The sequence below is a fragment of the Miscanthus floridulus genome, chromosome 7, assembly GCF_019320115.1.
Source record: "Miscanthus floridulus cultivar M001 chromosome 7, ASM1932011v1, whole genome shotgun sequence".
Lineage (NCBI taxonomy): Eukaryota > Viridiplantae > Streptophyta > Magnoliopsida > Poales > Poaceae > Miscanthus > Miscanthus floridulus.
This window is the reverse complement of record NC_089586.1, coordinates 119884969-119901377: the sequence shown is the minus strand read 5'-3', so window position 1 is coordinate 119901377 and position 16409 is coordinate 119884969. Positions and strand designations below refer to the sequence as shown.

Here is a 16409-nt window from a genome sequence, read left to right as displayed (position 1 = left end):
AATGGACTAAGTATTGTAAACTCGTTCTCATTATTGGATCCTGGAGAAAAAATGTGGATTATTCGAGTTCTCCCTTGGGGTGTGCTCGATGGAATCCGCCCGATGTAGCTCGCTTTCGAGGTGCTTAGTGTCTGGAGGAAGACGAGTGCCTCCAAATGTGTGTTATTTCGGGCAGTTCTGCCACAATTTTATAGACTTTACTTCCCTAAAACTCAAAATCCATGCATATGTGCAAGATTCAATCCAAACTCTTAGCACATATGTAGGGGGAGCTAATGCTACTGTTAGGGTTCATGAAACTTGTCCATACCCTTTTACACATGGTAAATATGCTTGGCAAGTAACATGGATTCAATTGAATTTCAATTCATATCTTTGTGAAAGGGTTGTCATCAATTACAAAAAAAGGGGGAGATTGAAAGCTCTAGTTTGGTTTTGGTGAATTGATGAAACCCTAAGTGCTAACCTAGCTTATCTAAGGGATCATGAGATATGTAGCACTAATCCAAGTGGTGGAGCAAATGAAGATCATGTTGATGGTGGTGATGGCCATGGTGATCAAGTGCTCGGCTTGGAAAAGAAGAAAAAGAAAAACAAAAAACTCAAGGCAAAGGTGAAACTTGATAGGAGCTTTTTGGTTTGGTGATCGAGACACTTAGTGAGTGTGATCATATTTAGGATCGATAGCCGTACTATTAAGAGGGGTGAAACTCATATCGAAATACGGTTATCAAAGTGACACTAGATGCTCTAACTCATTGTATATGCATTTAGATCTAGTGGAGAGCTAACACCCTTGAAGCTTCAAAGGTCCATCTCTTATACCTTAGCATCATTTGGTAGACTTTACTTCCCCAAAACTCAAAATCCATGCATATGTGCAAGCTTCAATCCAAACTCTTAGCGCATAATTAGGGGGAGCTAATGCTACTATTGGGGTTCATGAAACTTGTGCATATCCTTTTACACATGGTAAATATGCTTGAGCAAGCAACATGGATTCAATTGCATTTCAATTCATATCTTTGTGAAAGGGTTGTCATCAATTACCAAAAAGGGGGAGATTGAAAGCTCTAGTTCGGTTTTGGTGAATTGATGAAATGCTAAGTGCTAACCTAGCTTATCTAAGTGATCATGAGATAGGTAGCACTAATCCAAGTGGTGGAGCAAATGAAGATCATGTAGATGGTGATGATGGCCATGGTGATCAAGTGCTCGGCTTGGAAAAGAAGAAAGAGAAAAACAAAAAACTCAAGGCAAAGGTGAAACTTGATAGGAGCTTTTTGGTTTGGTGATCGAGACACTTAGCGAGTGTGATCACATTTAGGATCGATAGCCATACTATTAAGAGGGGTGAAACTCGTATCGAAATACGGTTATCAAAGTGTCACTAGATGCTCTAACTCATTGTATATGCATTTAGATCTAGTGGAGAGCTAACACCCTTGAAAATGTTTATGAAACCATGCTAACACATGTGCACAAGGTGATACACTTGGTGGTTGGCACATTTGAGTAAGGGTGGAGAAGTTGGTGAAGTGGAGGAGATGGTTGTCACTAAAAAACAGTGACCGGACATAGCCCTCATATGGGCACACTGGATGTGCCACCGTCGCCATGTCATTTATGACACTACGGCCGCGTGGGCCACACTGATCGGGCACGCATGTGCCTGTCTGCTAGTCTACGTGTGGGTCTCCATGAACTTGCCGACCATGTCCCGCTAAGGCCAGGACGAGCCGAGCCCACCGCTGTGCCCCGTTTCTCTCTTTCTCCCCCTGTTTTTACGCCATCGTCATGTCGTGGTCACGACGAGTTAGAGAGCGAGCACCTCTCATCAATTCCTCATGCCCGCATCTCCGCCCTCACGTCCCCTCTCCAGCCGCCCCCACCCCGCTTTGATTGCAGCTCAGCTGAGCTCTAATTTTGGAGCTTTGCCCGCTATCGTGTCGTTATGAACCATCATCGCCCACATCGTGGCCAGCCTTCACCACTTCACCCCGTGCAAATTCCTCTACACCACTAGCTCGCCATGGCTCCCTCTCTACCATGCGCACGCCAGTGGGAGCGCTACCGCCTTCCCACTGCCGCTGATGTGGCCATGTCCACCACGGCTTGTCGCCGTGCTCATCGCGCGCACGTGGCCAGCACTGCTCAGGTAGTCGCCGACCAAACCACCACTTCGGTCGGGTTTGGGGTGTGCCCCTGGTGCTTATTCCCTATCTCTTTCGTTCTGTTAGCGTTGTGGCTCACTGGAATGCGGTTTCCGCCGTTGCAGGTCGCCCACCGCCGAGGAGAGCCTGCTCTACTTCACCCCCGTTCATGTAACCACCGCCCATCGTCATGCGTCGGACCATAGGTGAGAATCAATCCCCTAGCTAGGTCTGCAAGGGTCTAGGGTGGTCGGCGATGTCACCAGTGCCGTTGCTCGCCGCACCGCCGTGCACGGAGTCACCGAGGGTGCACGCGGGTGAATTAGGGAAAGTCTATAGGGTTAAGTGAGAAGTTATGAGAGAAGGGGAAATAGTGTTAGTACTTAGTTGTAATTCGAGAGAAGTACGAGGACTATTTTGCAAAAGCGTCAGTGCGCGCGGGATTTCTCTGTCGTGGGCTGTCTCCGCGTGGGCCGCGCGAGAGAATACATTTTTCTTTTTCATGAGGAATTAGAAATAGTTTTCTAATATAATTTTTGAGCTGATCTTTGGTAAATCATATAAAATCATATAGGTATCTAAAAATTGTGAAACAAATTTTGTTAGGTTTCTAAAATTGTGCTCTATCTGTTAGTATATTTAGTTCATATATGTGCTTGTTGATACCAGGAGCTATTAAATCATTTGAGAGTGCTCAATATTATTAAGTTAATTATTGTAGGAATTTTTGTGGTAGATTGGTGATAACAAAAACCTTGAAATTTTTATAGTAGCTTGATTGTATTATTATGTGCTCACTGTAATTTTTGTAGCCCTAAAATAGACTATTTAATATGGTAGCTAAATATTTATAAAAATTAAGCACTTGTAGGGTAAGCTTGGAACCTATTTGGTAAAGATGATAGTTAGCTTAGTGCCTTAGTCATTAGAGCTAGCTTAGTAGCTTAGCATGTGTATTCTTATTTTAAGAGTTGTTGTTGCATAAATACTAAGTGTTGCATCACCATTGCATGCATGTAGAGAATGAGTTGGTGGAGATCGTGACCATCGGCGATCACGAGGACGAGGAGGTGATCGAGGAGTACGAGGAGGAGGTCCCAGAGCTATCACTGACTGACTTAGCTAACCATCCGCCTGCCCAAGGCAAGCCCCGGTGCATAACCCTTATTTTTTATAATCATTGAATATATATATCTATGTTGTACATTTCCGTTACAGGATCTATATTGAAACTACATGCATAGATAAACCTACCTATGAGTCCTACTAGCATAGGTCTAGTAGCTGCTATGCTTAGGCTATCGGTAGCGTGAGTAACCTGCCGTTACTCACAATAGGTGATTATTGTTACTCTCATGACAAAATGGTAAAAGGAAATAGAGACCGGACAGGGATATGGCACAGGTATTGGTGGGTGTAATAGGTTGTGTCCCCCGGCCAACGGGGCATAGCTTGGTTACACTGTTTTTTCTGTTCGTGTCGGTTAAGGACCGTTCGTTGCAGTGGATTCTAGTCAGGTCACAGACTTATTATCCTGAGCACATACTTGCTTATAGGAGCGGGAAGGCTCGTTGCTCTCTTATCGTGGGTTTTGGCTCTTTCTAGAATGACTGATTGGAGGTGGGGATGGTGGAGGTCTAAGCACCACACTAAGTCCGAAACTCAGGAGTAGGGGCTTAGAGTCCAAGTTTGGATGAGGACCTAGACCCCTTGACAGGAGAGTGGTGGGTTGGTCTTGCTTGTGCCGGGGGTATAAGCAGGGGGTGTATTTCGGGGTACCTAGCTGGGATTCATTGGTTCGTGAATCGCCATGTGATACGGTATGGCTTGGCTATGATCTAGCATCGTAGTAAGAACTAAAAGATGAAAGGGAATGAATGAATCTGATTGCTCAACTCTTGCTTGAAAGTAGAACATGTGCTTACATAGAATGGTTAGATAATAAACTAATCATGACTGCTAATAAGAAACATACTTAATGATTCACTACTAGTAATGCTTTTTGCAAAAAGGAAACCTAGTAAACTATAAAGCTTATCATATCCTTTAGAGTCGGGAAATTATTCCCACTAGTCGGGTAAGTCTTACGAGTACATTGTGTACTCAGGGTTTATTTATCCCTGTTATAAGTGCAGCTTGAGAAGTGGCTATTGTGTGGAGGATTCTTCTGGTGGGCACAGATGGATTCTTGTATCTTATTGTTAGATGTTTATTTCAATTCCGCTATTTAAATTCCACACTTTGAACTTGGTATTATAATAACGTATTTTCGAGAACTATTGTTGTATGAAATGGGCTAAGTGATGTAAATTCGTTCTCATTATTGGATCCTGGGTGAAAACATGGATTGTTCGAGTTCTCCCTTGGGGTGTGCTCGATGGAACCGTCCGATGTAGCTTACTTTCGGGGTGCTTAGCGTCTGGTGGAAGGCGAGGGCCTCCGGAAGCATGTTATTTCGGGCGGTTCTGCCACAGTTAGGTGGCCTAGGGGCTAATTCTGCATGTGTGCGAAGGGTGGGGGTTTCCTAGGGAAATGTCAGGATGGCCCTTGGATTGAGCCTCCCAAATGAGGCCTAGGTGCATTCCCTCCCTCTTAATCCTTGATATTCTCCTTTGCCTTGCTTCCTTTGTGTTGAAGCCTTCCATTTCTCCACCAAAACTTATGGAATCTCGCTTAGATTTTCATCTATCCAAAGGAAAGCTTGCTTTAGTTTCATCCTCTCCCCCTTCCTCATCCATCCTGAAAAGGTCCTCAAGTGTACATTTTCCTCGACATGAAATTTACACAAAGAGAGGTATTAGTAGCAAAGTTGTACATGTGGGCAATATTTTACCATCGTTCCAATTAGGAAGCACAATCCATTTGGGGAGTATAGTATTCTTCTTCACCTTCCCTCCTTTTTGCCTCAATCTATGGGACATACAATAGACTTGAACACATGTTACTCCTAAAACTACACAAGCTATAGATCAAGCTCCCCATGATGTGTGCATTGCGTGATTGAATCACTTATATGATACCAACAAAAACATTGTGATACCAAATGAGAACCATGAATGTTGATTGTGACATCAATTAGGAAACATGTCCTATAAATTGGGAACAAGGGTATAGGAAACAAAGTTCAATATGCCTTACCGTGGGGAACGGGAACCTGTGTAGAGTTGCCCCGCCCACCATTGTCTCATTGACATGCAAACTCAGTAGGGTTGCCCTTAAACTGTTACAAATGTGACTTGCTTCTCTTGCTTACATATGAGTTATTAGTTTGATGCACACTCTACAACAAGAAAAAGAGATAACTAAGACAAGCAATAGAGAGAAGAGAATCAAATAATTAACAACATTACCTGCTTGCACTATGCTTAGGCCTTTAGCATGAGGTTGTAATGTGGACTAGGCAACTAAGCAAGGTGTAATTTGTATAGTTGATGGTAAAACTTTTACATCTCACGAGAAAAAAGGACCATCGGTAATGTCATTAGTCTGCAAAGCGGGATATGAGTGAATTGTACAAACAATATGTGGTACTAAATTAAACGACGTTTAGGTCCCATGTATTGATATATAGCTCAAGAGTCAAGATTGTGGTATGAACCAAAGCAATAAAGCAAGATGTAGCATGTAGTTCGTTTATGGCGGAACAACTATTTCCAACTACAATAGACATAAACAGTAATTACTAATGAAGTGATTTGAAAGCACACAAGATGCAAGATATAGGGCATGCATAGATCCATAGAGCTAATAGTTAGCTGCTAATAATTAGCTCCTTTGGATCCAACGGGTTCGACTAATAGTTAAGCCAATTGTTAAATGAATGCCAACTAACTAATATCCTACTAGTTGGACAAAACTAGCTAATAGCATCTAATAGTTAGCTAGCTTTTTTTTACGAATCTGGAGGGGCCGGGCCCCTACAGTAATTTATTAAAGAAAAAGTAGTAGTTCAATACAGAAGGAGCCAAACAAAAGAGGAGGGGAACAATGACTAGTTAGTTAGCTAATATTAGTTATGAACTATTAGCTAGCTAATTATTAGCCGCTAATGTATTCAAACAGAGCCATAGCACAAGAATTTAACGGGACACTAGCTATGTAGATGCGTGGACCATCTTGTTAATTTGATACATTAATCGTGTGATCTCAGCCGCCACTGGGCACCGGCTCTCCCGGCGTGCCCGAAGCAAGGACGTGCTCCAATAATTGGCACACACTCAAAGATGCGCATAAATAGAAGTACAAAAGTGCGTGGCTGCTACGATTACGAGTAGTTAAGCATCTATCCATCGCTGCAATTAATCTGATGCACCAAGAGCCAGTTTAGTTCACTTCATTTTGCCAAAATTTTCAAGATTCTCCGTCACATCGAATCTTTGGACGCATGCATGAAGCATTAAATATAGATAAAAAATAAAACTAATTACACAGTTTAGACGAAATCCATGAGACGAATCTTTTAAGCCTAATTAGGCTATGATGGACACTAATTATCAAATAACAACGAAAATGCTACAGTATCATTTTGTCAAAAAATTTACCAACCAAACAGGCCCCCAACACGTTGCTGCGAACGTCACTGAAATTGCGCGTAGCTATCCCACAGGCTGTCACATGCAATTCAACTGCATGCAAGGGGACCCTGTCTCTAGCTCGTACCAAATGCATGGGCCTACTAGCTCGGTTGACGCTCGACACAGTCAGCCGAGCCAACCAACCGCACTGTCCATTGGATGCGGTCATTTTGGCTCTGCTCCGCTGCACAAACTGGCCAGAGCGTCCAAAACCTACACTAGTCTACCCCCGCAGGGCTCACATGGCAACGTGTGACGAGAAAACCTTGTTACCATTTCTCGTGCGCATGGAACCAGAGTAGGAATCCATCAAATTAATATAGTACTGCATATAGGTTCGCGATCGCGCAGATGCTGACAAACTGACTCAGGCTAACAACCACTGCAGTGAGCCAGCCGCATGCGAGAGAGACCAGAGTCGCGTGTACCCTAGATCTGACTCAGACGGCGCCTATTTAGTCAATCCGATCTTGCAGTAACTCGACCGGCAATTCTCCCACTCTGTGGCCTCTCTCTATCTACATGCCACAACCAACACCGTTGTTGCCTCCTCAAACCAGCAGTGCCTGAACTCAAGTGCGACGCCGCTGAACGCACGCAGCAAGCCATGGAAGGTACGTGCACTCAGCTTCTTTCTTGCTGCCAGGACGAGTAGCAATTCCTTCTGCTAAATGGGCTATTCGTAGTACGCCTTTTTAACCTCTTCCCGCTGGCGCGCCGGTGGCAATGCAGCAGGTGGCCACGCGCTGCGCGCCGTCTTCTTGGGCGCGTACGGCCGGCTCTCGTTCCCCGCGACGATCGCCGCCTTCGTGGAGGCGCTGCTCCAGGCGTGGGCGGAGGTCAGGGCCGGGCTGCTCGTGCCGCTGCTCCGTGCCGCGGTGGTGCTGTGCACGGCCATGTCGGTGATCGTGCTGGCCGAGAAGCTGTTCCTGGGCTCGGTCAGCTCCGTGATGAAGCTGCGGCGCCGGCGGCCGTGGCGGGTGTACAGGTGCGACCCCATCGCGCGGCCGGACGAGGAGGCAGCTGCCTATCCCATGGTGCTCGTCCAGATCCCCATGTACAACGAGGAGGAGGTATGTACTGTACTCCGTATGTCTCTGGCGTCTCTGTGTCCTTCCGGACTGTGCTGCTCTCGGTGAACTCAGACGGTTGTTCAGTCAGACTGTCAGATCAGTAAGCTAATTGCTGAACTGCTGATCCTCAAGCGCTTAAACAGCAGCATCTGAATCTCTTTAATTAATCTTTAAGAGTTTGCATTGGACCAATTAATTTTTCATTACTACTACGCTCCATTGGTCATAGTTCTGTTAAGGGTAAAAGTGGATCAGAATGCAGAACAAGGGATGTTTTGTCTTCAAATTTTCAGAGTAATCTATCATGGATGGGCACATCTCTGACAGGAAGCCTGAAACGCGTACGCAGGTGTACCAGCTATCAATAGGGGCAGCTTGCAGGCTCACATGGCCGGTAGATCGATTGATAGTGCAGGTGCTGGACGACTCCACCGACGCCGTCATCAAGGTGAGTGAGATCGGGCTTCGTTTTCACCTGCCACTGTCACTTTGAATGCCTGCCGATCGCCACGGGAACATGCATGCACCACAAGAACCGGGAGCCAGCAAGAATGCACGGCCCTACAGCTACTGTACAGACCAGACAAACAAAAGTTGCCATTTTTTCCCCTTCTTTTGAAGCGTAAACCCGCAATTTGGTCGAATTCGCACGGCCGACCGAGTAGTCGGCAGAGCTCGGTTTTGTGATTGATGTCACTCGCTGGGCTGGCAGGAGCTGGTGAAGGGCGAGTGCGAGCGGTGGGCCGCGGAGGGGATCAACGTCAAGTACGAGACGCGCAAGGACAGGGCCGGGTACAAGGCCGGCAACCTCAAGGAAGGGATGCGCCACGCCTACGTGCGCGGCTGCGAGTTCGTCGCCATGTTCGACGCCGACTTCCAGCCGGCGCCGGACTTCCTCGTCAAGACCGTCCCGTTCCTCGTCCACAACCCCAGCCTCGCGCTCGTGCAGACGCGCTGGAAGTTCGGTGAGTCATCATCAGTCTCTCGCGCACAGGCAGCCGACAACGATTGCCATTATTTTCTTTTTAATTTATTGGCAAGTGAACAGAAGCAAGTTGCCTGCGTTGCAACTGCAGCGTACAGAGCCAGACAGATGCTGCTGTCTCTGTTTGGGCTTACTTCGATCTGTCTGGGCTTCAAGCAGGCCACAGAAATGTTGCACTAGGCTTGGATTTTGTGGCCCATTTGCAATGTTGAGCTTTCGGCCTCATCTAGTTAGTGAAAGGAAAGTAGTTCCACGAGACCCAATTATCTACGTTCATCAGTCAGTTCAGTTCCAGCTTGCGTCCTGCTTTGTCTGACATCAAGATGTAGTTCCATCTGCTGACAAAGCTTTTGTTTAAGCTGCCCTGTAGTGAATGCCAACGACTGCTTGCTGACGAGAATGCAAGAGATGTCCATGGATTACCATTTCAAGGTGGAGCAGGAAGCCGGCTCTTCCCTCTGCAACTTCTTTGGCTACAATGGTATCCACTGCCCTCCCTCCCTCAACTGCGCCGTCGCAAACTCGCAATTGTTCATGTCACGCTGTCAACTTCAGCTGTGTTCGAGAAATGTGAATGATATTATTTATTCATGCACGCAGGAACAGCTGGAGTATGGAGAACGCAAGCGATTGTCGAGTCCGGGGGTTGGGAGGACCGAACTACTGCTGAGGACATGGACTTGGCACTGAGAGCAGGGCTCTTGGGCTGGGAGTTCGTTTACGTTGGAAGCATAAAGGTTCACACCTCTGACAAATAGATCCAAGGTACTATCATGTCAGACAAAACTGTATCGAACTGATCCGAGATTGCAATTTCCATTCAGGTTAAGAGTGAGCTGCCAAGTACTCTGAAGGCGTACCGGTCCCAGCAGCACCGCTGGTCATGTGGACCTGCGCTCCTGTTCAAGAAAATGTTCTGGGAAATTCTTGCTGCCAAGGTTAGTCTTGTACACCAACCTGCTCCCTGACATGCAGTGAGTGCCATGAAAATTCTGTCATATGATTATTTGTCTGTATGTTCTGTTGTTTTCCTGTGCAGAAAGTGTCGGTTTGGAAGAAGTTGTATATGATCTATGACTTCTTCATTGCCCGGAGGATCATAGGCACCTTCTTCACATTCTTCTTTTTCAGCGTCCTGATTCCTTTAAACATTCTATTACCAGAAGCGCAGATTCCTGTGTGGGAGCTGATCTATATCCCCACAGCTATCATTCTTCTCAACTCTGTTGGGACTCCAAGGTTCGCTTGGTGTTAGCTTTATTGAGTTTTATTTGAGAACATTTCATATCCTGAATTCCTAAGGTGTTGCAGGTCTATCCATCTTATTATACTGTGGGTCTTATTTGAGAATGTAATGGCACTGCATCGGTTTAAAGCCATCTTGATAGGGTTTTTCGAAGCTGACAGGGCCAATGAATGGATTGTTACACAAAAGCTGGGGAATTTGCAGAAGCTCAAATCCATTGCCAGTCTTACAGGAAACTATCGTTTCAAAGACAGGTAATTTCTAGAGGATGACATATTCAGCAGACATGTACACCTAATATATCATAGCTTTGAGCCTTGGTGCTAATTTGCTATCCTGCTTCGTGTCAGGTTCCATTTCCTGGAGGTATTTATCGGGCTATTCCTTTTGGCCTCTGCGTGCTTCGACTACTTATACAGAGATGACTATTTTTACCTCTTTGTTCTTCCTCAATCGATCATGTATTTCGCAATTGGATTTCAGTTCATTGGCCTCAGAGTCTCCGAAGACTGACCAATCGCAAGACACAATCGAAAGTTTTGGTTGCAATATTATGATTGCTCAGATGAAGGTCTTGTATTAATGATCTACAAAAGGGCTGGTGTTGTGTTGTGTGTAATGAAGAAGAGATGTTATACTTCAAGATAGGATAAGCACATGGGAGGTTGAGACGAATCTATTAATTCACTAGGTGCAGAAAATTGCATCTGAAACACAACCAATGTATTTAGATGTAAGAGTTGTGTACAGACGATCAGATCTTGCTGGTATGTCTGAAGGGAAAATATTCAGTTCAAATCACATCTATAATCGAATCTCGAAAGCCTTCTATAAAAACATACTTATTAGTTTTCAAAATAATTGAAATTATGCACATCTATAGATGTATACATGTCATAAAATTTGAGATTCAATCGCAATCCAAGAAAAATTAATAAAATTCATGTGCACATGCGCTAGCAGACAAAATTCATTAGTGGTTACTGCTCAAAATACATTGAAAGATTTTTGACTCCTTAGTCCTGGCCCCTCTGATCCTGAACATGACGCGGAAATTTTTGGGGGTGAGACGGGCTTGACAAGGGAAGGCCGTGAAGTACATGCTGTGAATTTAGGTTTGAGATGGGCTTGACAGGGGAAAGGGCCAGGTCCAAAGCTCAAAAGGCCTCGCACGTTTGCAATGGGCCTTTTGGGTGCGGGCCTTAGCTGCTTGCACGTCGGACCATCGGTTCGGCGACTGCTCTAGTGCTCTGCCATGTGATTTGACTATTTGAGAAACTCATGTCTTTCGCCCTGCGGTCGTCGGCGAGCCCGAGGAAACGCACCGTTTAGCGGCGGAAATCGCGCGTCCGGTGACGTTTTTTTGCTTTGGCCGAACCGAATCGAGAGGGCAAGGCCGCGACAGCACGCACCCGTCAGGTCGGATGGTGCGGGACGATGCGTCGCCGCACCACCGTTCGAGACCGACGACTGTGGCCTCGTTTAGATTCACAGAATCGGCGCCTCATGAACACTGTAGCAACACTGTAGCTACAGTGTTGTTTTGTTTTTACTCGTTAGTAATTGTCTCAAAACGTTCGTCTCGCAAAGTACAACTAAATTGTGCAATTAGTTTTTGATTTCGTCAACATTTAGTACTCCATACATGTACCGCAAGTTTGATGTGATAGGAAATCTTTTTTTTTATAGTGTTAAAGTTCGGAATCTGGGGAACTAAACAGCCCCTGTGACGAGTCCTCCCTCTGGCTTTTGGCCTCTGGGTTCGCGTGCCACGGCGTCTGCGCCCCTGAAGTACGCGAGGGAACGTACGCTTCCCTCCGTCCAGGCTTCTGGTTTGAGCGTGATTTCCGGTATGGCCGTATGGGTGACAGGTAGACCGATTTTGACTGCGAACTCACTTGATTTCAAGTTTCGCGCGTTTTTATACTATGAAATAGTACTAGTATTTGCCGAATATTCACTCCGCCCGTAAAAAAATGCAATTACGTGTTGCGTGCCTAGCAAAAGTAGTTTACATTTAACTAAATTTTAAGTAGATATTATTCTTATTTACGGCTTCTAAATAATTTATTATAAAAATATATTTCGTAATTAATCTAATAATATTTATTTCATATCATAAATATTTATATTTTTTATCTATAATTGATCGAATTTAAGATGCAAAATCATGACATTATGCTAGAATTGTATTTTTCCTGGACCGAGAGAGTAATAGCCTTGCCGTTGTCTGTAGACAGTAATCGTTTGAGCTTTCCTCTTATGTTGCCTTGAGGCTGAATTGTAAGGCGGACGCGCCAAATTGTGGAACATAAAACTCTGTTATGCTTTTTGAAATATAGGCCCCGTTCGGCTGGCTGAATTTTAGCTAAAACTGGCTGAAAAACACTGTTCTGACTGAATTGTTGTGAGAGAAAAATACTGTTCCAGCCAAAAAAAAGAAGCCGAATAAGCCGGATATGGGGTAAGCCGAACGGAGCCATAAAAGCAGGGAAAACCTCTATTCCTAAAAAAAATAACCTTGGCACTTTGGCAGTACATCCTACACACTTTCGAGTCTCGGCTACTCCCCTGTTCGCTAGAGCTTATTCAAAATTACTTTTTGAAATAATATTTTTCTCTCACAACATATCAGTATAACCTTCCGCATAAGCCAAATTAACACTTTGTAGTTTCGGCTAGTCTGGAACAGCACCCTCGCTTGGCGTACTTTGTTTTCAAAACTCAGCCCGTGTTTAGTTACAACCAAATTCCCAAAAAGTGCTACAGTATCCGTCACATCGAATCTTGTGATACGTGCATGGAGTATTAAATGTAGATGAAAAAAAACTAATTGCACAGTTTGGTTGGAAATTACGAGACGAACGTTTTGAGCCTAATTAGTCCATGATTGAACACAAGGGCCTGTTTGGTTTCCATAAGTCAGGTGACTTATTAAGTCAGGTAACTGAAAACCAGTAACTTATAAGTCATGCTTGTTTGGTTGTAGATGACTTATAAGCTCATTAAAGGTGTGGGCCCCACGCATAAAAGGGTGACATATAAGTTTTAAGCAGGGATGAACCAACTATAAGCAGGGGTGACTTATAAGTTAGTGGTATTTGACAAAATAAGTCACTTATTTTACTTTTTAACTTATAGATAGGTGACTTATTTGGAACCAAACAGACCCTAATTACCAAATAAAAACGAAACTGCTACGAATGCACAAATTCCAAACTTCCACCTACTAAACACGCGCTCAAGGCTACCGTGCATTTTTCAAACATGTTCCCCCCGCGACCGCGGAGGCATGGACCCCAGTAGATCTGCATGCTTTACCAAGATACCGCTGGTAATACTGTATTTTTTTCCTTCCAAAAAAGCAGTCAGATTAAATACGGACGATAAAGTTGTTTAGGCCATGTTCAGATGCACCAGCTAATTTTAGCGACGGTGCATCCAATAAATTTTAGCTGGAGGTTAAAATATACATAATCTCATTAGGTGTTTGCACCCAGCTAAAACCAGCTAATGGAGTAACATGGTAGAAACTCTTCAATTAGCTGGTGCATCCAAACAACCCCAACTAAAGTTTAGGTAGCTAAAATTTAGATGGTTAAAATTTAGCTCTAACAATTAGCTAGCTAAACTTTAGTTGAGGTGCATCCAAACATGCCCTTATATATGAAAAGATTAGGAGATGCCGGCTTAAAAATAGCAGTTCATTCTTTAGTGTTTGATAAGTTAGTCAAACATGTGTCTCCCTATATGTACAAATAGGTGATTGTCATTGCATTATCACTTTTAATGAAGATCTAGAAAACTAACAAAACATTACAATAGTAAATCAATTTCGCATATGTGTTATACAATAACAATTATAGAATATAGGGTTTGACTGGTTGGACTCCAAAATATGCCTAGCTAAAACTAGGGCAGTCCCAAAACTTAGGCAGTTATTTGGTTAGGCTCCAAATCTGCCCGGCCAAAATTTGGACAAACCCAATACTAAATTTCTTACATTGGTTTTGGCAACTAGAATTTAGCATGCCCTTGTTTTGGCTTGCCAAAATTTTGGTAGGGCAATTTTTGGAGCCTAACCAAACAGGCCCATAATATTTTTGAATTTGATCCTCACAACATACCGCTTGTTGCCATCACCACTTTTACATGAGTGCTAACAAAGCATGAATAATTGGCACCAAAGCACGTAGTTTTTTATACTTTGTCTTCGAAATCAAACCAAACAAGTTTAGACTACAATTATCTTGTACGTACAACTCTCTACTCCTGTAAACCTGAATAAGAGAACACGATATAACGGAGCTCAAACGCCGAGATAAATTTACACACAAAGAAATTTCAGAAAAGGAAAATATCATATCTCTATTTTAATAACACTTATTCGGTATATATTTTGGTTGTTTATAGATTTAGTGAAATTTAAATTATTTATCTTCTCAAAACTTTCGGAGCCGAGAGAATAAAGGTCGCGTAACCAAAAAAGAACGAAAAACAGGGAGCTCTCCCAGCCGTCCAATTCCATCCGTAGACCGTCAGTCCACGGGGACAGGACACTGCACGGAGATACCACAGAGATTTAAAGCACAGTACTACGAAGTTTCATGTGCGCCCCATCTGCGTATCTGCTGCAACTGTAGCACTGCGTCCACTGACACTCGCATGTTGCTTGCCACAACCACCGCCTACACGTCCGCGAGAGGCAGTGTAGTAGCCTTTTGCGCCATGTCTGCCCTAGCAGGGGAAACGCATCGATTGCCATTGCCGACCCCTGCCCCTTGCATGCTCCCGTCCCTGGCAAGTTGGCATGCGAACCGCCAAGGATTGCGATAGCTTTTCCCATGCGAGGGCGGATGCTGTCGGTTATGCGAGTGAAGCTGCCTGCGCGGGAACGAGCGCTAGCTCGTTTGGTCGAGCGCTCCAGGTGAGAGCGACGCCACCCGGGCTCGAACCTGGCGCCCACCTCCTTTCTTACGAGTATCCGGGAGACTCACCCGTGTTTCAAAAAAAAAAAAAAAAAAAAAAAAAAAAAAAAAAAAAAAAAAAACTGCCTGCGCGGCTGCCGCGCATGCCGAAAGCTGGATTGCAAACTCCCTTCGCGCTCGCGGCGCAGGACATGATGACATGCTCTGGGGTCCGAGATGTCAGATGTCATGTCCAGTCAAGCTGAGCTCTTGCTTCTGTTTCCATTTGTCAATTGTCTGAGATGTGTCCAACCCCAACCATTGCTTGATTCTTGCACAAAATCAAAGCGCAAAATAAATCGTGTTCGTCGGGCAGAAACAGAGGTTAAGAAACAGTGTAGCACTGCTGGCACCCAATCATCTCCATAATACTCTATTCTCTTTTTTTTTGAAATGCATATTCTTAGGCTATATTCTTTCTTTCTTTTTTGCGAAAGAAAGGCTATATTCTTGGTATGCGGTATTACTCCATATTTTGTTTGTTCCCACCTTTTTCTTGAATGAAAAAAAGAAAACTTTCTTGTTTTTTTTCACTCCTGTCGAACACCGATGCTTGTCGGAGACCATCAGAAGAATCCAATGGTACAATATGGGCCAGCAAGGGTTGATAATCCCTCTGCTCAAACAGATGGTCAGAGATGGGAATGACTGTTCTAGAGAACCGAAACACAACACCAACAGAACCTGACGATGGCTCCTTTGCTTTAGGACCCTGCTTTTGGCGCCGTACTTCTCGAGCAGTGCAGCTATGCGAGGCGACGCTGAGGCCGACGCAGCAGGCCGACGCTGGGGCCTTGTTTAGATGCCACCAAAATTCCAAGTTTTTTCACTCTCTCTCCATCACATTAATTTTTAGCCGTTTGCATGGAGTATTAAATGTAGGTAAAAAAAATAACTAATTACACAGTTTAGTTGGAAATCACGAGATGAATCTTTTGAGCCTAGTTGGTCCACGATTGAACAATATTTGTCAAATAAGACGAAAGTGGTACTATTCATCGGGTTGAAATTTTTTCAGCATCTAAACGAGGCCCCGGTCCAAGTCTGGGATGCACGCTAGCTTCAGGGGAGCGTCCAGTACCACTAGCAAGAATCTCTATGCTGCTGGTACACAAGGATTCTCTATGCCCGAAACACAGCGTACTCATACTATGCCCTTGTTTAGTTCCACCTCATGAGGGTAGTATTTTATTATGGTGTTGGATCTCAAGTTTTTATGGATTCTTTTTTTTTGTTACCGGGGTCGACCCCAAAGCCATAATGTCTCAAAACGCAGAGGCTATAGAGAAACTTTGATTTTTTTCCTTTGTCTTTGCGGTCTGTGCGTGGAGCATTAAATGTAGACGAAAAGAAAAATTAATTGCACAGTTTGGTGGGAAATTGCGAGACGAACGTTTTGAACCTAATTAGT

The 16409-nt window shown here is 44.3% G+C and overlaps 1 protein-coding gene across 2 annotated transcripts; it reads left to right on the top strand.

The window, feature by feature from the left end:
- Positions 1 to 7114: 7114 nt before the first annotated feature.
- Positions 7115 to 10749, top strand: LOC136464490 (probable glucomannan 4-beta-mannosyltransferase 6). 2 transcript variants are annotated; one of them, XM_066463438.1, is made up of 10 exons: positions 7115 to 7341; positions 7463 to 7800; positions 8150 to 8248; positions 8513 to 8765; positions 9156 to 9266; positions 9386 to 9522; positions 9610 to 9723; positions 9825 to 10024; positions 10097 to 10285; positions 10382 to 10749. In XM_066463438.1, exons 1-10 carry the CDS (start codon positions 7335 to 7337, stop codon positions 10542 to 10544), a joined length of 1611 nt encoding a protein of 536 aa, XP_066319535.1. In that variant the 5' UTR covers positions 7115 to 7334; the 3' UTR covers positions 10545 to 10749. The 2 variants fall into 2 exon arrangements, with proteins under 2 accessions (XP_066319535.1, XP_066319534.1); XM_066463437.1 differs by having other exon boundaries at positions 7116 to 7341; positions 7460 to 7800.
- The last annotated feature ends 5660 nt before the right edge of the window (positions 10750 to 16409 follow it).